General features: G+C 43.6%; 1 protein-coding gene across 1 annotated transcript; it reads left to right on the top strand.

The window, feature by feature from the left end:
* Positions 1 to 11,581: 11,581 nt before the first annotated feature.
* Positions 11,582 to 19,741, top strand: LOC140916447 (zona pellucida sperm-binding protein 4). The gene is made up of 12 exons (XM_073358097.1): positions 11,582 to 11,774; positions 12,171 to 12,292; positions 12,375 to 12,477; positions 13,743 to 13,898; positions 14,368 to 14,555; positions 16,157 to 16,254; positions 16,651 to 16,781; positions 17,321 to 17,510; positions 17,594 to 17,741; positions 18,635 to 18,713; positions 19,103 to 19,219; positions 19,599 to 19,741. Exons 1-12 carry the CDS (start codon positions 11,582 to 11,584, stop codon positions 19,739 to 19,741), a joined length of 1,668 nt encoding a protein of 555 aa, XP_073214198.1.
* The last annotated feature ends 3,059 nt before the right edge of the window (positions 19,742 to 22,800 follow it).

Here is a 22,800-nt window from a genome sequence, read left to right as displayed (position 1 = left end):
CTAGTTAATAGCCATTGATGGACCTATCCTCCATGAATTTATCTAGCTCTTTTTTGAACCATGTTATAATCTTAGCCTTCACGACATCTTCTGGTACAGAGTTCCACAGGTTGATGGTGCATTAGGTGAAGAAATACTTCCTTTTGTTTGTTTTAAACCTGCTGTTCATTAATTTCATTTGGTGACCCCTAGGACTTGTGTTCTGAGAAGGAGTATATAACACTATTATTTACCTTCTCCACACAGTCATGATTTTGTAGACTTCTATCATATCCCCCCTTAGTCATCTCTTTTCCAAGCTGAAAAGTCCTAGTCTTATTAATCTCTTCTCATATGGAAGCCGTTCCATATCCCTAATACTTTTTGTTGCCCTTTTGTCATAAATATAAAGGGAAGGGTAAACACCTCTAAATCCCTCCTGGCCAGAGGAAAAACCCTTTCACCTGTAAAGGGTCAAGAAGCTAAGATAACCTCGCTGGCATCTGACCAAAATGACCAATGAGGAGACTAGATACTTTCAAAGCTGGGGGGGGCGGGCGGGAACAAAGGGTTCTCGCTGTCTGTGTGTTGCTTTTGCCAGTCAGAACTCCTGTAAAGAGTTAATAAGCAATCTAGTTAGATGTGTTAGATTCTGTTTTGTTTAAATGGCTGATAAAATAAGTTGTGCTGAATGGAATGTATATTCCTGTTTTTGTGTCTTTTTGTAACTTAAGGTTTTGCCTAGAGGGATTCTCTATGTTTTGAATCTGATTACCCTGTAAGGTATTTACCATCCTGATTTTACAGAGGTGATTCTTTTACTTTAATTAAAATTCTTCTTTTAAGGACCTGATTGCTTTTTCATTGTTCTTAAGATTCAAGGGTTTGGGTCTGTGTTCATCTATGCAAATTGGTGAGGATTTTTATCAAGCCTTCCCCAGGAAAGGGGGTGTAGGGCTTGGGGGGATTTTGGAGGGGAAAGACGTTTCCAAGTGGGTCCTTTCCCTGTTATTTTTGTTAGACACTTGGTGGTGGCAGCAATAAGGTCCAGGGACAAAAGGTAAAATAGTTTGTACCTTGGGGAAGTTTTAACCTAAGCTGGTAAAAATAAGCTTAGGGGGTTTTTCATGCAGGTCCCCACATCTGTACCCTAGAGTTCAGAGTGGGGAAGGAACCTTGACACCTTTTCTGAACCTTTTCCAATTCCAATATATATTTTTTGAGATGGGGTGCCCAGATCTGCATGCAATATTCAAGATGTGGGCGTACAATGGATTTATATAGAGGAAATAGGATATTTTCTGTCTTATCTATCCCTTTCCTAATGATTCCCAACATTCTGTTCACTTTTTTGACTGCCGCTGCATACTGAGTGGATGTTATCAGAGAACTATCCACAATGATTCCAAGATCTCTTTCTTGAGTGGTAACAGTTAACACTTCTATCTTAAGCTTAGCTTGCTGCCCCTTTGCACGGTTCAACAACCCTTACAATGAGCTTATATGCCCCCTACCCTGGGGCCACAAGGGAATCCAGTCCCACCCTGTACTCTGGGTTCCAGCCCCGGACCCTGGACTCAACGTCTGTATCTGCTCTTTAACCTTTGCTGCAGTGTTCCCTTAGTCATGTCATAATAACTGGCATTTTTAAAGGATAAAAGGGTCTCAAGTAATTTCCAAAATCCATGAACCATTGTCAGGGCACAATAAGACTCTAGTAAAGTGCAATACAGGTTACGTTTTTTCGTCTTTCTCCTACTTTGTAGGAAGAAAATTTATGTAAAGATGATTCCTTCTATGGTTTTCACAGGCATTTATTCCTGATGCTATCAGCACAGAATGCAAAAATAATGCAATCCTTCCCTTGGCTGAAAAGAAAAGCCTCTATTTAGGCTATTCCACTAATCATAAATAGGGGCAGTTCCTTGAATTGGTGTAATAAGTGATATCTTTCAGCTGTGAGCTTTAATGTCATAACCTTAGGACCCCCCTGCACCTAAAACAAGGTCCTGAAACAATTATGATAAGTGGTTTGAAATAAAGATAAGTCATTTTAATCATAAGGTGCTCGGCTTCTGTTACCAATAACAGAGTCACATTGTTACCATTGCAACTTCTTCCAAAATTGCCCATGCTACAATTCCTGATGGGCGGCATCTGTGCACAATAAGGTTTCTGTTAAAAAGTTTTGATAATGATAATAGAGCCTTCAGTACATTCTGAATAAAGGAACATAGAAAGTTTAAGAAATTCAACTGCCTGTTCATGATTATTGTATCTTTGCTCTATGCCACATTTTACATGTATATATTAACTATCCAAGTCTGTGAAATATGTGTCTTTGTTTTATTCGTTTAACTAAGAATTGAATTTGTATTTTAAATTGTTGCACTTAAGAGACCAGCCTTAAAACACAGGCATGGATCTAACTAATAACTTGTTGTCTCTTGTCTCATATGTAGATTGTAAGCTCATTAGAGGCAAGGACCATCTTTTTGTTCTAAGAAAAGGAGTACTTGTGGCACCTTAGAGACTAACCAATTTATTTGAGCATGAGCTTTCGTGAGCTACAGCTCACTTCATCGGATGCATACCATGGAAACTGCAGCAGATATTATATACACAGAGACCATGAAACAATACCTCCTCCCACCCCACTGTCCTGCTGGTAATAGCTTATCTAAAGTGATCATCAAGTTGGGCCATTTCCAGCACAAATCCAGGTTCTCACCCTCCACCCTCCTACACACAAACTCACTCTCCTGCTGGTAATAGCCCATCCAAAGTGACAACTCTCTTCACAATGTGCATGGTAATCAAGGTGGGCCATGTCCAGCACAAATCCAGGCTCTCTCACCCCCCCCTTTCCCCGGGGAGACACACACACACACAAACTCACTCTCCTGCTGGCAATAGCTCATCCAAACTGACCACTCTCCAAGTGTAAATCCAAGTTTAACCAGAACGTCGGGGGGGGGGGGGGAGGAAAAAACAAGGGGAAATAGGCTACCAGCAGGACAGTGGGGTGGGAGGAGGTATTGTTTCATGATCTCTGTGTATATAATATCTGCTGCAGTTTCCACAGTATGCATCCGATGAAGTGAGCTGTAGCTCACGAAAGCTCATGCTCAAATAAATTGGTTAGTCTCCAAGGTGCCACAAGTACTCCTTTTCTTTTTGCGAATACAAACTAACATGGCTGTTACTCTGAAACCTGTCATCTTTTTGTTCTGTGTTTGTATGGCACCTAGCACAATGCCTGGTCCGTGTTTAGGCTCCTAGGTACTACCACAATACAAATAATAATAAGTATCTGCTTCTGGAACAGGAGGTTACACGGTTCAGTGAATAGGGCTGTCAGAGTTCCCTCCTCACTCTGTACTCTAGGGTACAGATGTGGAGACTCGCATGAAAGACCCCCTAAGCTTATTCTTACTAGCTTAGGTTAAAAACTCCCCAGGCACAAATTCTCCCTTGTACCTTGGGTTTAAGTAACACTGCCACCACTAAGTGATTTAACAAAGAACCAGGTAAAAGGACCACTTGGAGTTCCTCTTCCCCCAGCAATCCCCCCAAGCCCTTACACCCCCTTTCCTGGAGAGGCTTGAGAATAATATCCTAACCAATTGGTTACAAAATGATCAAAGACCCAAACCCCTGGGTCTTGGAACAATGGAAAAATTAGTCGAAAGAAAGAAAGTAAAAATCACCTCTGCAAAATCAGGATGGAAAATACTTTACAGGGTATTCAGATTCAAAACACAGAGGATTCCCCTCTGGACAAAACCTTAAAGTTACAGAAAACAGGAATAAACCTCCCTCTTAGCACAGGGAAAATTCACAAAAAAACTAAAAGATAAACTAATCCGCCTTGCCTGGCTTACCTATACTGGTTGCAATATTGGAGACTTGGATTTGGGATGGGTTGGAGAAGATGGATTTCTGTCTGGCCCCTCTCAGTCCCAAGAGAGAAACCCCATACAAAACAAAGAGCACAAACAAAACCTTTCCCCCTCCCAAGATTTGAAAATATCTTCTTTCCCCATTGGTCCTGTCGGTCAGGTGCCAACCAGGCTATTTGAACTTCTTAACCCCTTACAGGTAAGGAGCAATTCTAGGCTACCCTTAGCTGTATGTTTATGACAAGGGCACTAAACTAGGAATCAGAAGAATGAGATTCTGTTCTCAGCTTAGCCAGTGATTCACTGTGTTCTTCAGGTAAGTCGCTTTACCTCTCTTTGAAAGAGTTTCCCACCTATTAAATGGGGATGAGAGTATTTATCTTCCTCAGTAAAGAGAAGAGCTGGTCAGAATCATGCTGTGAAAATTTTTGAAAATGTTTGCAAAAGATCTTATCATTTTTCAACCAGCTATAGTAAAGAGCTTTGTGATCTAGACATGAAAAGTGTTTTATAAGAGTGAAATATTACTATTACATATCAGACAATCTAAGATAAAGACTTGTTCGAGAGTCACTGAATTTTCCCTTTGAACCTTCCCCTATCCTTGAGTGAGTAATGAAATAAACACTATGGTCTGTGATGTACTATACTTATATGGACATCAAAAATAAAAAAAAAACATGTTTATTTTAAAAGATGCCTAGGTAACACTATAAATAAATAAAATTATATTTATGGCTGTTGTATACATGTATGTATAATACATATGGGTGTAATTTTATATCTATATTACATATAGATGTAATTTTGGAGAGAGAGATCTTTTCAGTTTCTGGTATTCTGAACAATGACAAACAACAAATAGCAGTTTGGGACCTTAGCAAAAGATAAACATGAGAAATGAGGCCAATAAAAATGGTCATATTTTCTATTGCTATTTAGACCACTCCAGTGTAATTCCTCTAGACAGTGTGCTCATCACATCTGGGGAGAACAACACAGGAGTTTTTCTGCTTGTAGGCATAAAACCAGTCATCACTGTTTTTTTATTCTGTAGAAGGGAGACAAGTTAATATTTCTTCCAGATGGAGAATTCTGCATCATATGGGGAAAACTGTCAAAATGATCAAATCAAACAGCTTTATAAGATGCAAAACATAAAATGCAAAGCTGAATCTTGACTATACTGTATTTCTGTTTTCTCTTAGTTAGAAACTCATTGGGAAACTATGGCCACTCTGAGGAATTTAAAATGTAAATGTTTGTTTAAAATGTTGATAGTACATCCCTTGTATTACATATATATATATATATATATATATATATATATATATATATATATATACACACACACACACACACACACATATCTATACACTTACACACAGATGGTGCTGATAGCCATGTTATAAATTGCATTTAGTGTACACATTTTGACTACCTCACCTGCATTCTGCCCAGTAATTCATCTCTGCTGGACTACTTCTAACATTCCAAACCTATGATCGACTTAAACAGCTGCCATATAAAAAAAATCAACCTGCCATAAATTTTTTTCTGTCTACTTCAACCCTCCTCAAATGTGGAATTTCTATTTCATAACATTACCCAGTCCTAAAATACAGTATGCAGTCCTGGAACAGTGCCTGGTGTGAGGTTCAATACAGTACACTGCAGGGGTAAAGGATAAGATAAACTGTACTTGCTTCTAGCCCTGGTAGGTGCTGAGATATTGGACTTTAAACATAAGAAATCTTAATGTGTGTGTTCTGATGGATAGAAAAGGTATTTTAGGACACTTTAGAAGTATTTGATATGTATTAGCTTTCATTTTCCTCCCGCTCTGAGCCTTATATAGTTGGACTTGCAATAAATAAGGTACCAGGCTTACAAGTGGAAAGATTTAAAAAAAAAAAAAAAAAAAAAAGGATAGTCTCCAAGCACATTTTAATAAACACTCTAAAACTTTTGTGAAATAGTTTTTCAGTAAAATATGCGATATACAGAATACATGATGGTGTGATACTGTATAGTGGTTTATGGACAAGAATGGGGGGGGCATATTATAATAATGCAGGCCATCCCAACCTAGTATCAATATAATCCTTAAACCACACTGTAATAAGGATGTGACACATAGGAGACTTGGTAGGAATTATTTCCTGGCCCCAGTTCCATTATGTGGGCAAGGCTTACAAAATTGTGCTCCTCTGTGATCTTACCAGAACTATGTTTCAGTTTGCAAAAGGAATGAACAATGATAATGCAGCAAAACATTTACTTTTTTTTATTGTCTTTGTTCACAAACTAATGTGAAAAATTAGGTTGGTTGTAATGGGTCTCCTATTCACTAGGGCAAATTAGTAAGGTTGTACAGGATGGTGATACCCGTGTGCTAATTTATTGCATTTAGTTTACACTTGGGCCATCTCACCTGCACACTACCTGCTTATCCATCTCTACTTTGACTGTGGGTGTGTCTACACTTCAAGTTGGAGGTGTTATTCCCAGCTCAAGGAGACATTCCTGCATTAGATCTGATCAACTTAGTGCACTAAAATTAAATGTAGCTGTGGCAGCATGAGTGGAAGAAGTACATAGCTGTCCGAGACTCTACAGACCTACTCAGGTGGCTAGCCCCTCCCAACGCTTGCACTGCTGCAGCTACACTTCTGTTTTTAGTGCATTAGTTCTATCAGAGCTAGCACGGGTACGTCTCCTGGAGCTAAAAATGACACTTCCAGCTCGACATGTAGACGTACCCTAAGAGAAACATTCAAAAGCGCTGAGCAACTTTCAACACTTGAAAATCCATGCAAAGGGACTCTGCTGCAGGGACTCTACACAGAAAACTCAATCTGCCTTAATACTGCCAATCTCCTAGACAAAGTATGCATCATTAGGTCCACATAGTTTTCATATCGGAAACAATGGGTCATGGCTTCACTCAAAGGTGGTAGTGTACATCACAAGCCCAATTCAACAAAACAGTTAACTTTGAAATCTGACTTCAAGAGGATTTAAGAACATGCTTAAGTGTCTTGCTATATGGGATTAGATTTAAACAGGTGTTTAAAGATAAGCATGTGCTAAGTGCCTGATCCCACTGAAGTCAGGGAGAGTCTTTTTCTACTGGCTTCAATGCATTGTGGATCAGGTCCTAAATGCTTTGCTGAATCAGGGTCCCAAAGGAGCTCTCTGCACATTACCCTGTGAACAAGATGAATCTGTAACTGATTGTGAAATCCTCTTTCAACTCTAAAGTGGAATGACAGCTACATATAAGGAAGTATAATTAGGCAAATACTAGTGGTATTCCCCATTATGTTTTTTCATTACATGTAAAATCTTTCAGAAAAAAAGAACATCTAAAGTGGATGGACAAGCTGTAAAGCTGAAAACTTCTGCATCTGAAATCATTAAGAACAAAAATTCTCTTTATTCCATTTGTGAAACTAACAGCACTTTGTATATAGTCAATTTTACTGTTTTCCCTAGATAGGCACTTCTCCTTTCTGTGTGAAAGACCCATCCAACAGGGGGGGAGAGAAAAGCCTTTTATAAAATATGGCTTAGTTGTAATGATACTAGCCTGGAACGCAGAATACCAGTTTCAATTCCCTGCTCTGCCAGAGACTTCCTGAGTGACTTTGGGCAAATTACTTAGTCTCTCTGCGCTTCAATTCCCCATCTGAGAAAGGGGGGATAATAGTACTTTCCTATCTCACAGGGGAGCTGTGAAGCTAACTGCATAAGAGATGGTGAAGTGCTCAGAAACTTTGGTTACATGGGCCAAATAAATATCATAGGTAGATAAGAAAATGCAATTGTAAACCCCCCAGATTTGGCAGGGGGTTCTCAAAAACATATGTAATGCCTGAAAGTACTGGTTCAAGTTGACAGTGTCCCTTTAATAGTTCATAGTATTCACCATGTAACTATTTAATCCCTGTTTAATTTAACACACTTAGGAACTAATACTAATTACTGGATGTTAACAGAAAATTTTAGAAAGCTGGCTATCGTATTGAAATGTTTCAGAACAGTATGTGTGAGAACAGTGCAGAATGGAGATGACGAACAGCAGAAGGAGAGGCAATTGCAGCACCCTGTGATAGGTGACATCATTCACAGTACAGTGGAAGGCATGAGTGACAGTCTTCTCATTCATGGCATGCCATCTTTGGTTGTGGCATGCACTTCACCTGCATGCTACATGCCACAATATAATGTAAATCGTACTGCTTCCTTTTGGAACCTTCTTTGCCGAGTATAATCATAACTGAATGGAGAGTCCAGGACAGGAGTTACAGGATATTTGGTCTCTGTCATTTTGACATTTGGGGATGTTGTGTAGTCTAATCTATTGAAGAATAGATATTTCAGATTAAGCATTGGTTTGTCAATTCCATTACACAAAGTGTTATGCCTCAAACCACTATTCCTAGCTAGCCAGATCACTGAGATTCCACGCCATGAACTGGCTTGAAAGCTGTTCTGTATTGGAAAGGTAGAAGTAAGAAGATTGCAAGAAAAAAAAATGATGCTGTCTGGGCCTAGATCTGGATAGTTTATTTGCCTGAATATTCATCATGTGTTTCAAATCTGCAGAACTGTAAACTCTTACTACACCCAGATCTGAACTGAGAAATGTTGATTACTTAAAGGGCAATATCTAGTATAAATTAATCAAATGTAGGTAGGTCTGATATACTACAATTATTTTCTCCTACTCACTTTCTTCTTCAAAAGGGAAACATTTTGACTCTTAGTGTCCCAGCTCATGTCTGTATAAAATGTCAGATATTGGCTGAAGAAAGATCTTGTCAATCAGGAATCTGTAACTGTTTCCTAAGGGCTTTCACCACTAGAGGGCAATATGGTAACACACGATTACATTACCCTTTTTAAAGAAATAAAATAAAATAACCGAGACTATTGAAATGAAAATTTAATTTTACAATGTATTACACACACACACAAATTACATTAAGAGAACATTATTAAGGCTGTAAAATCAAGCACTCAAGTTGGGAAATGCCTGAATTAAGGTTGCCTGTGCAACCTTCATTTGCCCATCTTATACATGTGAATTATGACGTAGTCCTTAATTACACAATCACATACTATTTTGTTCCACAGAACTCCTGCCTCATTGAGTGCACCGGATGGACCTGCTGTAGGGATGAACATGGCTGAGTACTGAAAGAGACTGTTGTATGTAGGAAGCCTGCTTCATTTATTGCAGAAGTTAGAAGGTGTGTAGAGAAAAAGGCAGGGGACAGCAGAAACAGAAAGGTTCAGAGTGTGGAATGCTCCGCTGGAGAATTAGCATCTATCAACACCTCTGCCACAGAGTTCCTGTGTGATCCTGGGCAAGTCACCGAAACCAGACTTTTCACAGGTGGTCACTGTCAAGGTTCCTCCCCCACTCTGAACTCTAGGGTACAGATGTGGGGACCTGCATGAAAAACCTCCTAAGCTTATCTTTACCAGCTTAGGTCAAAACTTCCCCAAGGTACAAAATATTCCACCCGTTGTCCTTGGATTGGCCGCTACCACCACCAAACTAATACTGGTTACTGGGGAAGAGCTGTTTGGACGCGTCTTTCCCCCCAAAATACTTCCCAAAACCTTGCACCCCACTTCCTGGACAAGGTTTGGTAAAAAGCCTCACCAATTTGCCTAGGTGACTACAGACCCAGACCCTTGGATCTGAGAACAATTAACAATCCTCCCAACACTTGCACCCCTCCTTTCCTGGGAAATGTTGGATAAAAAGCCTCACCAATTTGCATAGGTGACCACAGGCCCAAACCCTTGGATCTGAGAACAATGAAAAAGCATTCAGTTTTCTTACAAGAAGACTTTTAATAAAAATAGAAGTAAATAGAAATAAGGAAATCCCCCCTGTAAAATCAGGATGGTAGATATCTTACAGGGTAATTAGATTCAAAAAAACATAGAGAACCCCTCTAGGCAAAACCTTAAGTTACAAAAAAGATACACAGACAGAAATAGTTATTCTATTCAGCACAATTCTTTTCTCAGCCATTTAAAGAAATCATAATCTAACACATACCTAGCTAGATTACTTACTAAAAGTTCTAAGACTCCATTCCTGGTCTATCCCCGGCAGAAACCAGCATATAGACAGACACACAGACCCTTTGTTTTTCTCCCTCCTCCCAGCTTTTGAAAGTATCTTGTCTCCTCATTGGTCATTTTGGTCAGGTGCCAGCAAGGTTACCTTTAGCTTCTTAACCCTTTACAGGTGAGAGGAGCTTTCCCCTGGCCAGGAGGGATTTCAAAGGGGTTTACCCTTCCCTTTATATTTATGACAGTCACTAACTGTGTGTTTCTCATTTTACTGGGTGCCTGATTTGAGACACTAGCGTCTGATTTGCTGCACTGCTGAGCATTCACAGTTGCTAATGGAGTCAATGGGAGCTGGGCTTGAATATCTTAAGTGCTATAGAATGCTAAGTACTCTGAAAAATCATCTCAACATGGGCACTAATAATCAGCAGATACTTTTGACCTGAATCTATCTGGGCTAGATCCACAAAGGGATTTAGGCACCTAAATGCCACTTAGAGATTTCAGTTGCTCCAGTAGTAGAGGGCTGTGCTGTGGATCTAAAGGTCCCATACTGCTAGTGACCCAAGATGGGGGTCAATATGGTCTCACATGATGACATTTCTGTTTTTAAATATTTTTAAATAAACATTAGAAACACAAGAGTCCTAGACACATCACATATTCCATATGACCCCTCCCTCCCTCGCTCCCACCACATGGCCACAGGGAGTTCAAGGGCTCCATGTTTGCTTAAAGGAGATAGAAGTGAGCTTAATGTCACCATAAACCTAATAGACTCTAGTAGACTGAGGGCTCCCCCTGGGGTGGAAGGTGATAGGGCAAAGAGTAACTAAAGCCAGTGCCCACTGGAACTGGGTTCTCTGGGCCTCATTCTCCATTGTCCTGTAGTCATGTACCCTAGTGGGTGTAAGACACTTCTGTTATGATTTAGTAACTAGGGCAATGACAGATCAGACCCTCACTGTTCCAGCTGCACATACGTGATGCAGGTAACCTGGTCATGTTCTAGGAGCTGCTAGCCCACTGTGTGAACCAAGCAGTGACTAATTGTATCTGTCCCAGAAGAGACTTCATGCTCTGTGGCAAACTTAGTGCTCATAACAGCCCTGGAGAATGAAGTCTAGTGTCAGCCTGGCAGATGGCCTAGCAGCATGGGATGCTCCAATCACAGAGCAGGGGTAGGCTGATTCCACAGCAAGGCAAGGCTCAGCAACACAGTTTGGAGCAGGAAGAAACAAACTCCAAGAAGGGAGAATGGTTCAGAGCCTCCCTGGGGCTCTAATAGCAAATAATAAAATAAGCTCATAAGTAAAGGGACATGAACACAGCTACAATACCTGCTTTCTTCTGAGAGGTGCCAGTCAGCTCAGTCCCACCACCAAAGTTACAGCTCTAGAAGGAAAGGATTGTGAAAAGTCTGAACACCCCCAGGTGTTGGCTCTGGGAGGGTGTTAATAGAACTTGGGGAGTGGGTAGGCTAGTTTCACCTGTTACTGCAGGAATTATCACTTGGGCTCTGCCCAATCATAGCTGCCTCTGGGATATAAATGTGCCAGGCTAAGAGTAAGTGCTTTATGGGTTGCTGTTAGGAAATCAACATGGCTGGTGTAGGGCAGAATAGCTGCCCTTTGGGAGCTGTGCTCTTGTGTGTGTTGTATTGTTCCTTGGTATTGGGAACTTGGGATGTTTTTTTAGAGAACTCTAGCTTCTTAGTCTGTGGCGGGAAGAGCCTGCAGCTCTCTCTACCTCCAAGCAAGGAGGGAAGGATGTCCTATGAACTGACTGCTTGGGGTAAGCAAAAGTAAGGCTTTAAGAACCTGGCAGTGTCTTCCCATACCAGCATGTGGTTATACTGAGAAGGAACAGAAGCTCTGTAGCCTGATATCCAAGTCTTGTCTAATAGCTAGCTCATCCTTTAATGCAACTGAGTAACTGCTTACATGAGTCAAGAGTTTCTGCTTATAACAGTGCTATTCAGAGGTATAGCCTCTGAGGGTTAGGTGCCTGTATGCTACTCTTCTACTTGTCTTTTTGTAGACCCTAAGACTAGCCCCAAACTCTATCCCTTATAGGAAGTTAGAGGGGAGGGGATGCAGAGCTATTAATAGCTAGTTAAATAACTCCTTCACTCACTTTCCTCTGTACTGTATACTGACCTCCTTGTTCTTGCCTCTTGGGGTTCCCTAGATACTGTTGGTCAGTCTCACACTCTGCAGAACGACTCCACCTGTGGGGTTTGGGTGTCTCAGACTCCAGATGGCTCCAGAAAAGTTGATGCTTCCTATGATGGTTGTTACATCTATGAATGGGTGAGTGAACTTGTGGTGCCTGCATAGGGTTCTTGTAATGCTGCTCTAACAGTCTTGACTCCTGTGGGTTTCTCTTCTACAGAATGGAAATTACCTGATGGTGGTTAGGATTGAAGGGACAGATGCAGGTGGGTACAGGGCTCTCTCTGAAGAGAAGGTGCTCAGATGCCCCACTGCCCAGCCAGGTAAGAGTCTAGTGTCTTCTGTGAAACACACTTGGCAGTTTGACTACTGGTGAGTGAATGCTTTATCTAAAGATGGCTGTTTTGCTCCAGTTACACTAAGGGAGGCCTACACAGAGAAGGTCCAGCTGTTTTCCTTGTCTCTGCCTTATGGCAAGGTAACCATTATGGGACCAGTGACGCACACAATCATCATAGTTCCTGCTCATCCTCCTTTGCCAGTGTGCATCCCCACCATGCCTCTGGTTGGCTGCACTTCTCAGAGCCTGGATTTAATTGTATTTGTATTGCATTGGCACCTGGAGACCCAAGTCATGGACTGGGGAGTTCTAGGCTGGTTATACTCACTCCTCAGTGGTTCAGAAGCCAAATTAGCAATCCACATTACCCAAAAGATCCCTAGTAGTGTAAATTCATTTACTTACCTACCTTAAAGTCTTAGTATTTCCTGGAGCTGCTTTTCTTTCTTCTCTGCCACCCCCATGGTATAAACTCCAGGGGGTTGAAAGTATTTACCAGAGCTCTGCTCTAGATGAATTTAAGGGTGTGTATGTCCATCCAAATATTTTACTAACTACAGTTGTTCAATAACATAGTACCAGCACCTTGATAATGAGTCTCCTGTGACTTTGCAGTGCATGATATTAAAAGGCTGATTTAAAGAGCCATTTGCAGCTCTTGAGCATCAATCCAAGTGTCACTGTTCTAGGCTGTAGTAGAGCCTACAGCACCTGTCTCATTTTCCCCCTCTCCCCCGAACTCTCAGATTTATCAGGATGTCCTAGTTATAAAGAACTTAACCTTTTGTTAACATGCATGAATGTAGTCTGAGTCTAGAATTATGCAGACTGGGTCTTGGACTCAAGCCTCTGAGTATTTTTGAGCTGGATGCATCTGTCTTGCATAATAGCTACCCACACCACTGCATTTTAACTGGTCTGAAGTGCTGTGTAAACTGAATCCTCAAACATCCCTCTGAGGTAGACCATTTTAAGCATTGCCACTTCACAGATGAAAACTGTGGCAGGGAGATAAAATTTGGGGATAGGAGGCAGGCAGCCCCTCACCTGGTACTCAAGACCCTGGACCATGCTCCTCAGAGCAACTCAACTGAGCCTCTGTAAACTTGCATGGGTCCAGAGTGCAACCCTCAAGGCCCCAGCAGGAGGGCATATGCTCAGGGGCTCATATCTTGCCCCACCTGTTTTTTGGTTTTTTCTTTCCCTCTTGCTCTGATCTCCTTATGAATTTCCAGCTGTCTCTTTCAGCCCTGGATGCTCCAAGCCCCAGTGTCTGTGCTGCCATCCAGAGCCAGGATAGACTGTCCTGCATACCTCCGCCTATCACACAGGGAGACTGCGAAGAACGAGGCTGTTGCTACAATCCCACTGATAGGTTGAAGCCTTGTTACTATGGCAATACAGGTGAGTTTTTAGGCATATGAATAGCCAATACAGCTGACTGTCTTCATTGTGAGAAGGGGGCATGGAATGGCTGGCCAGCCTAGCATGGAAGGCTAAATAGGGCTTGCAACATACCTTGTGCTGTGCTAGTTACTTTTAACCCTGATATTAGACTAACATTCCACCCATCATAAGAAGACTGTCTCAGTGTTTTTTGCCATGTATAGTAATAAACCCAGGCTCATGGCCCAAAATCCACCCCACATTCCCTGTTGGAGCTGCAGTGGCCAATATGGAGTCCATTGTCAATGTACCTTTGAGCACCTAGTACTTACCCCTCCAGGGGACCCAAAGGGGTATAGTGGACCTTGGTGGGGTTCTGGCCTAGATCTAGGTCAAGCTATTGCCTTCCAATCCACTGTTTAAGACTCTCCCTGAGATGGGAGAGACTTCCCCAGCCTTGTCTTACCTGTCACTTGCTCACTTCCAGTGACAGCACAGTGCACTCCAGATGGCCAGTTCTCCATTGTGGTTTCTCGGGATGTGACTCTGCCACCCCTGATTCTGGACTCTGTGCATCTGGCCAGTGGGAGCAGTGCTGGCTGTGTCCCTGTGGTGAAGAACAATGCTTTTGTCCTGTTCCAGTTTCCACTCTCTGCCTGTGGCACAACTTTCCAGGTAAAGGTTTGGGAGGCCAAGATGGGGTAACTAGACTGGAACAGCAGGGTTGTGTGGGTCAAGAACCAGGTGCACTGGCAGGTCCCTTCCTAAAACTGATCCCATGCCAAACCCTACTGGGAAATTATCTGGCTTCTAATCTGTCCCCAACCTGGCTATATGAAAGGGGCAGAGCTGAGGGGTCATGGACTGATTTCCCAGACAACTGGAAAAAGGCTAATGTAGTACCAATCTTTAAAGAAGGGTCCTGGGAACCACAGGCCAGTCAGTCTCACCTCAGTCCCTGGAAAAATCATGGAGCAGGTCCTCAAGGAATTAATTCTGAACCTCTTAAAGGAGAGGAAAGTGATCAGAACAGTCAGCATGGATTCACCAAGGGCAAGTCATGCCTGACTAATCTAATTGCCTTCTATGACGAGAACCCTCTCTGTGGATAAGGGGAAAGCAGTGGACGTGGTGACTTTAGCAAAGCTTTTGACAGTCTCCCTCAGTATTCTTGCTAGTAAGTTAAAGTAGTATGAACTGGATGAATGGACAATAAGGTGGATAGAAAGTTGGCTAGATTTTTGGGCTCAACGGGTAGTGATCAATGGCTCCATGTCTAGTTGGCAGCTGGTAACAAGTGGAGTGCCCCAAGGGTTGGTCCTCAGGCCAGTTTTGTTCAATATCTTCATTCATGATCTGGAGGATGGCATGGATTGCACCCTCAAATTCCCATATGACCCCAAACTGGGAGGAGAGGTAGATAACACTGGAGGGTAGGGATAGGATACAGAGGGACCTAGACCAAATTAGAGGATTGGGCCAAAAGAAATCTGATGGGGTTCAACAAGGACAAGTGCAGAGTCCTGCACTTAGAAAGGAAGAATCCAATGCACCACTACAGACTAGGTGCCAAATGGCTAGGCAGCAGTTCAGCAGAAAAGAACCTAGGGTTTACAGTGGATGAGAAGCTGGATGAGTCAACAGTGTGCCATTGTTGCCAAGCAGGCCAATGGCATTTTGGGATGTATAAGTAGGGACATTGCCAGCAGATCAAGGGATGTGATTGTCCCCCCCTCTATTTGACATTGAGGCCTCATCTGGAGTACTGTATCCAGTTTTGGGCCCCACACTAAAGAAGGATGTGGAAAAACTGGAAAGCATCCAGTGGAGGGCAACAAAAATGATTAGGGGACTATAACACATGACTTATGAGGAGAGGCTAGGGGAACGGGATTGTTTTGTCTGCAGAAGAGAAGAATGAGGGGGGATTTGATAGCTGCTTTCCCCTACCTGAAAGGGGGTTCCAAATAGGATGGATCTAGACTGTTCTCAGTGGTAGCTGATTCCAGAACAAGGAGTAATGGTCTTAAGTTGCAGTGGGGGAGGTTTAGGTTGGATATTAGGAAAAACTTTCACTAGGAGGGTGGTGAAACACTGGAATGCATTACCTAGGGAGGTGGTGGAATCTCATGACCTTAAACTTCTAAGGAAGGCTTGACAAAGCCCTGGCTGGGATGATTTAGTTGGGGATTGGTCCTGCTTTGAGCAGGGGTTGGACTAGATGACCTCCTGAGGTCCTTTCCAACCCTTATATTCTGACTGATCTTCCATCCCAGATGGATGGGGCCATGGGTGTGTATGAAAATGAACTGGTGGCAAATCGGGATGTGATAACCTGGAGTCTGGGATCCATCACCCGGGACAGCACCTTCAGGTAACCACATGAGGCTCACTCCTAATCCCCTCTGCATTTGTAGAGCTGCTTCTCAAGTGAGCCCTGTTCAGATCATTTTACTAGTGGCAAAAGTTTAGGACCAGATATTCCTCCAGCCAACCCTTACATGGCAGTTACCAGGAGCTGCAGAGTGACTCCCTCACTATCCTGGATTCTCTTAACTCACTTCATGGCCTGTCTCCTCCAAGGCTCAAGGATGTGGGAGGATTGGGGCCATTGGGCTGCAGCCTTCCTCTTCTGGGTGGGAGGGGTTCCTGACAGCTTTCATGACCTCCCTCCTGGCTGGTGCCCATCTACACCCCCAAACTAAATGTACCCAGTGGCTGGCTAGTCCTGACTAGCTGTCACACTTGATGGCTTCTCTCACTCTCCCAGGTTGCATGTCCGCTGTAGTTACTCTACCAGTGGTAACTTCCTCCCTGTGAGCATCCAAGTCTTCACCCTGCCACCACCCCCTGCTGTGTTCCAGCCTGGCCCCTTCACACTGGAGCTGCGCATTGCCACAGGTAGTTAACTCTCTTCAGCCCCCGGGCAGGTCTCATTCTTACTACTTGGTGCAGGATTGTGGTCTATGCCTGAGCTCTTGCCTTAATGGGAGGGGAGGCTAAATGTAGTATGGAGTGGGTCTGGGGAGGTGATGGTGGGAGAAAAGACTGAGTACCCTTGGCATGGGGTTATGGCATCACACTGATGTATTTCAGGTTAAATGAACTTCCTGCTGTCTATAGGAGAAGTTGTTGTTCTCTTGTCTCTGCCTAGTAAGAAAAGGCAGCTCTGCTAATGTACTTTGGGTAGGGTTGCCAATTTTGGTTGGCTGTCATGTGATGAAACATCCAGAAATCTTTAATTCCTGGAGACTACAGGACCACCCTAGAGGGTTGTCCTCTCTCATTCTGGGTTATAATTAAAGTAGTGGAAACACTTTTCTCCCTTCTACCCCTGCCACTGAGAAGTTGGGCCTCTTCTGTGTGGATGCAGGCCATACATGTTGGACTAAGTGTCTCTAATTCCATGGAGTGACTCCTGTCCATCTGGCTTATTCTAGAGCAGGGTTATGGATCCTACTATGCAGACAGAGACTACCCTGTGGTGAAGGTCCTGCGTGACCCCATCTATGTGGAGGTCCGGATGCTGCAGAGAACTGACCCAAACCTGGTTCTAGTTCTCCACCAGTGCTGGGCCACTCCCAGTGCCAATCCTCAGCAGCAGCCACAGTGGCCGATCTTGGTGGATGGGTGAGTGACTCCCTTGGAGTGTAGGGTCACACGGGGCTGGGGAGTGTAGGACCCCTTCTAAGTACTGCTTTCCTCATTCCTAGGTGCCCATATACAGGAGACAACTACCAAACCCAGCTGGTGCCTGTGGGTGCTGCCACAGGGCTGCAGTTCCCATCTCACTACCAGCGCTTCATCATCAGCACCTTCACCTTCATGGACTCTGCTTCCCAGCAGACAGTTACAGGCCCAGTATGACTTCTAATCAATAAGTGACCCTTCCATATCATGGTGTTGGCTTCCCCTCCTGGCTCTTGCATCAGGGAGGGGCAAGGGCTCTAAAACCATTACTACATGTATGGGAGACTGGGTCTTCTCTAGTTGCTGACAGTTAAACTAGGCTATCTGACCTTCCTAGGAAAGAGGGAAAACCACTCTCAATGCACAGGGCTGTATCTCTGCTCTAAGAGCTCAGGCACAGTGTTCCAAGTGAGTCCCATGTTATACTAAGCTATGGCCTCAGAGGGTAGGTGCTATACAAACATGGAGCTGAGCTCAATCCAGGGGGAGGGCATCAGGCATCTGAACTACAACTCCCATAAGGCAATCCATTCCCATAGGAAAATGGAGTTTATTGTTGAACTGATGCATGACTACAGATTAAGGCTAACCTGAAGTGTTGGGTAAAACCTCCTGAGGGGGAGGAGGGCCTCCTAACCAGGTCTACTTGTGAAATTCCTTGTCTAACCTGCTGTTCTATAGCTTAAACTCCCAGTGTTGGTCTCATCCAGACTCTCTCTCCCTTCCATTGAATGGTTTTAGGTAGAACATATCCATGCAGGATAAGACTCTTCAAGGTGTGCTTGAGCAAGTCTTGCAAAGGTGGGGGAGCAACTCCAGAGCCTCAGGATGTTGCCATCTTCCCCTGAATGGGAGGGGTGACCCTGAAATGCATTGACTATCACCAAGGCACTCAGTTGTGAAGAGGGCTCCCTCAATTTAAACATGTCCTCACACCCTTAAAAGCAGGGCATCATGACAAAGCATGCAAAGGCAGCCACTAAACCTGTATGGAGCTTGCTGCCCCAATACCCCTTCTGAACTGCAAGAGCAGCAGGGCCCTAACCACCTCACTTCTCTCCTAGGTTTACCTGCACTGCAGTGCCTCAGTGTGCCAGCCCTCCCTGCTAGCATCCTGCACCACCTCCTGCCCAGCTGCAGCCCGTGAGTATCCTAGCTTTTCTGCCTCCCTTCTCCCTGTAGGATGGGATAACAGTGCCCGGCAGGCACAGGTTTCTCTAAACCTGTTCTGAGGAACTAGGCATGTCCTCCTCTTCACCTGCTCCTGTCATGAACTCTCCCCTCTGGGTACAAACCCCCTGTGATACAGAGGAGTAATTACATTTTCACTTCCCGTGGCAGTGGTTGACAGCAGCTGATCAATGAAAATTTGGCTCCCAAATGGGAAAGGATGATGTACTCAATCCCTGAGCAATGAATTACCCTACTATGATATGAAGACCAGAGTAGGCAACTCTGGATTCCCTCCAGACACAGGATAACTCTGTGGGAGAACGGTGGGTTTCACAGCTAACCTCTTGCTTGCCTTACAGGGGGCAGAAGGAGCTCTGAGCAGCATCTTCAGGATGGCCTTTCCCACATCACCAGTAGGGGACCTGTGATTCTCCTCCAGGACAGGCCAAAGAGAGAAGCTGCCATGAACAAATTGGGTAAGTGTCTGTCTGAGTCATGGTATAGGTCTAGGTCTAAAACCTCTGGACTTAAGGGTAGGTGCTCCATAAGATGAGCTGTCCAGTAGTACAAAGGTCAATTCAAGGGGACCTTCTCCACAACTGGTGGCCCTGAACATGGGCACTGAGCCAGGGCAGAAACTCTGGCACTGACTTGCCCTTATTGGCTGTATCCTATGGGTGTTCTGGCCAGATCTGAAATGGCATCTGACTCGGAGGCAACATTTATTCTCATAGCTGAGGGTGGTGGTCTGTCCTGAGCAGTAAGAGGCTGGGGGCAAGAGGCCATGTCTGATCACATGAGTCCTGCCCAGAGCAGGCTGGGAGCATATCTAGTAACAAGTTTCTCTTCTGGCAGGCTTGCCTCTGAACACTAAAGCATCCTGGACTTTAGCCTGGGCCAGTGGAGCACTTCTTCTGGGGACTCTGTTCATGTCACTCCTGGCTGCTGCATGGAGATGGAGGAGAAATTCAGCTAGTAAAACTAGTATATCTCAATAAAAAAATCATTCAAGACCTATGCTCTTGTTCGTCATTGACCACCCCAGCACCTCCTAAGGTGTAGAAAGCAAACTTGATAAGTGGTGGAAAGGATAAGCAGTTTTTTAATGGAAACTTTCACCCACTCCCCCTATTCTACTAACATAGACTGCCTTGGTTTGATCATAGCTGGTATCTTGTAGTGGCAATCAACTAATGCAGCTCCGCTTCAGTTTGAACTAATGCCTTATGGCTCTTGATGTCAAAAGCATGTGCCTATAATGCTCTGGCTTGCTGAAAGCACTTAGCATGTGCATTGGTGGGGATGGCATAATAGCAGAAGGGAGCACTGAACACTCTCTCCTGGGAAGGAACTCATTACCTGTCCTACCTGCCTTGGGCTAGGGGGACACAATCCTGACCACTGTGGTGCAAAAAATGGTATGAAAGGTCACTCTGCTATGACTACCCAACTAGTAACAACATTGTGGAACTTAATGTTTGAGTTTTGGCTCTTGGAGCATGAAACATATTTCCATCTCTTACAGTGAACTCCAATGCAGTAGTGAGGTCATTCTGGTCATGCTCATTCAGCCCCCTCTTGTGAGAGGGCTTGAACAGGGCCAGTCAGACCATCTTGTCCTAGTACAAGTCATCAAGCTTATTCCTCAGTCTGGTTTTGCCCTTTGCTTGGCCTGTTCTGCCAAACATTCTACTAGCAGACCTCTCCTCTGGTATGAGGACACTATGAAGCTTAAATGCAGGAAGAAACTAGGCAAAAACCTACTGCCTGGTGAGGAAACTAACTTATCCCCAAACACATTTCTCATTTGTCACTGGATCATAGTTGACTTGGGGAAGATGGTGACAAGACAAATAGGTGAGCCTGGGCCAGCGGGGAGGCTGGGAAGAATATGTATCCAGTCTAACAGTCATATAATATACCCAACAGGGCTAAATAAGTTGCACAGACAACTTTAATTGTAGGTTGGCAATTATGTGTTTTAACATAGCAACCCCCCCATGTCAGTCATCACTCTTGATTAGATTTAAATCTGGGAGGAGGGGAATTACCTGTCGGCATATTCTTAGTTTCAATAACTAGTGGTGGGGGTGGAGTGGAAATGGGGTGCTGCTACTATCACTCAGCAGAGCCCTTAATATAGAATAATGGTTCAGGTGTACTGCCCTCAGTCCATACCGCATAACACAAGGGCCAAGCGAGCACTTGCCCCTATTTACATGCTGCAGTGAGGCCTAAGATACGTGACAAAAACCAAATGAAAAGAACAAGGAGTACGTGTGGCACCTTAGACTAGCACGTTTATTTGAGCATAAGCTTTTGTGGGCTAAAACTCACTTCAGGGGATGCATGGAGTGGAAAATACAATAGGAAGATATAGATACAGAGAACATGAAAAAATGGGTGTTGTCATACACACTATAATGAGTGATCAGTTAAGGTGAGTTATTAGCAGCAGGAGAAAAAAAAATTTGGAGTGATAATCAGGATGACCCATTTCCAACAGTAGACAAGAAGGTGTGAGTAACAGTGGGGGAGGAAAATAAGCAAGGGGAAATAGTTTTATTTTGTGTAATGACCCATCCACTCCCAGTCCTTATTCAAGCCTAATGTAATGGTGTCCAGTTTGCAAATTAATTCCAATTCAGTAGTTTCTTGTTAGTCTGTTTTTGAAGTTCTTTTGTTGTTGTATTGCAACCGCATTTGCTCCGACCCCTCAGACAGAGACAAACACCTACACGATCTCTATCCAGCGTTCTTACAACTACAACACCCACCTGCTGAAGTGAAGAAACAAATTGACAGAGCCAGAAGGGTACCTGGAAGTCACCTACTACAGGACAGGCCCAAAAAAGAAAATAACAGAATGCCACTAGCCATCACCTTCAGCCCCCAGCTAAAACCTCTCCAACGCATCATCAAGGATCTACAACCTATCCTGAAGGACAACCCATCACTCCCACAGATCTTGGGAGACAGGCCAGTCCTTGCTTACAGACAGCCCCCCAACCTGAAGCAAATACTCACCAGCAACCATACAACAGGAACCTATCCTTGTATCAAAGCCTGTTGCCAACTCTGTTCACACATCTATTCAGGGGACACCATCATAGGACCTAATCACATCAGCCACACTATCAGAGGCTCGTTCACCTGCACAGCAATGCCCCTCTGCCATGTACATTGGCCAAACTGGTCAGTCTCTACGTAAAAGAATAAATGGACACAAATCAGACATCAAGAATTATAACATTCAAAAACCAGTCAGAGAACACGTCAATTTCCCTGGTCACTCGATTACAGACCTAAAAGTGGCAATACTACAACAAAAAACTTCAAAAACAGACTCCAACAAGAGACTGCTGAATTGGAATTAATTTGCAAACTGTGCAAAAAGGTTTTTTTTCTCTTGCTGATAATAGCTCACCTTAACTAATCACTCTTGTTATAGTGTGTATGGTAACACCTATTTTTTCATGTTCTCTATGTATATCTATCTATCTTCCTATTGTATTTTCCACTGCATGCACCCCATGAAGTGGGTTTTAGCCCACAAAAGCTTGTGCTCAAATAACTTTGTTCGTCTCTAAGATGCCACAAGTCCTCCTCGTTCTTTTTTCTGATACAGATTAACATGGCTACCACTCTAAAACCAAAAACCAAATGGTGTATTACATCACAAAGGGTGCCAATAATGGCAGACAGACACTCTAGCGAAGAAAGCAATCCTATTCTATGGAAATTGTCAGCAAGTGAGAAGCAAACACCTTAGCTCTGATGAAGCCCAGAGCCTCATGAGATAGTGACTGTGCAGCCCATGTGTCTCCCCCTATCCCCCCCCCCAAAAAAAAAACCTAGTTCATTTTGCTCTGCTCTGAGTTAGTAGTTGCATTACAATAATGAAGAATTAACCCACTGCCCTGTGCCCAAGAAGAGTTTCCACTGCTTCCAGATTTTCCCCCTGACACCCTGGCTGTTCAGAACATAGATGGAGAAAACTGTTTTTTGTTTATTTGGTCACAAAGTATATATGAAAGCTCAGCAGGATTGTTAATTA

Source organism: Lepidochelys kempii, chromosome 1 (assembly GCF_965140285.1).
Source record: "Lepidochelys kempii isolate rLepKem1 chromosome 1, rLepKem1.hap1, whole genome shotgun sequence".
Taxonomy (NCBI): domain Eukaryota; kingdom Metazoa; phylum Chordata; order Testudines; family Cheloniidae; genus Lepidochelys; species Lepidochelys kempii.
The sequence above is the reverse complement of the archived record's forward strand: the minus strand, read 5'-3'. Positions and strand labels throughout refer to the sequence as shown.

Excerpts from the sequence above, each read along its gene's own strand:
- LOC140916447 (XM_073358097.1), top strand. The coding sequence starts at position 11,582 with ATGGCTGGTGTAGGGCAGAATAGCTGCCCTTTGGGAGCTGTGCTCTTG. Across the intron at positions 11,775-12,170 it reads CTATGAACTGACTGCTTGGG|ATACTGTTGGTCAGTCTCAC; the intron begins GTAAGCAAAAGT and ends GGGGTTCCCTAG. Across the intron at positions 19,220-19,598 it reads AGCTGCCATGAACAAATTGG|GCTTGCCTCTGAACACTAAA; the intron begins GTAAGTGTCTGT and ends CTCTTCTGGCAG.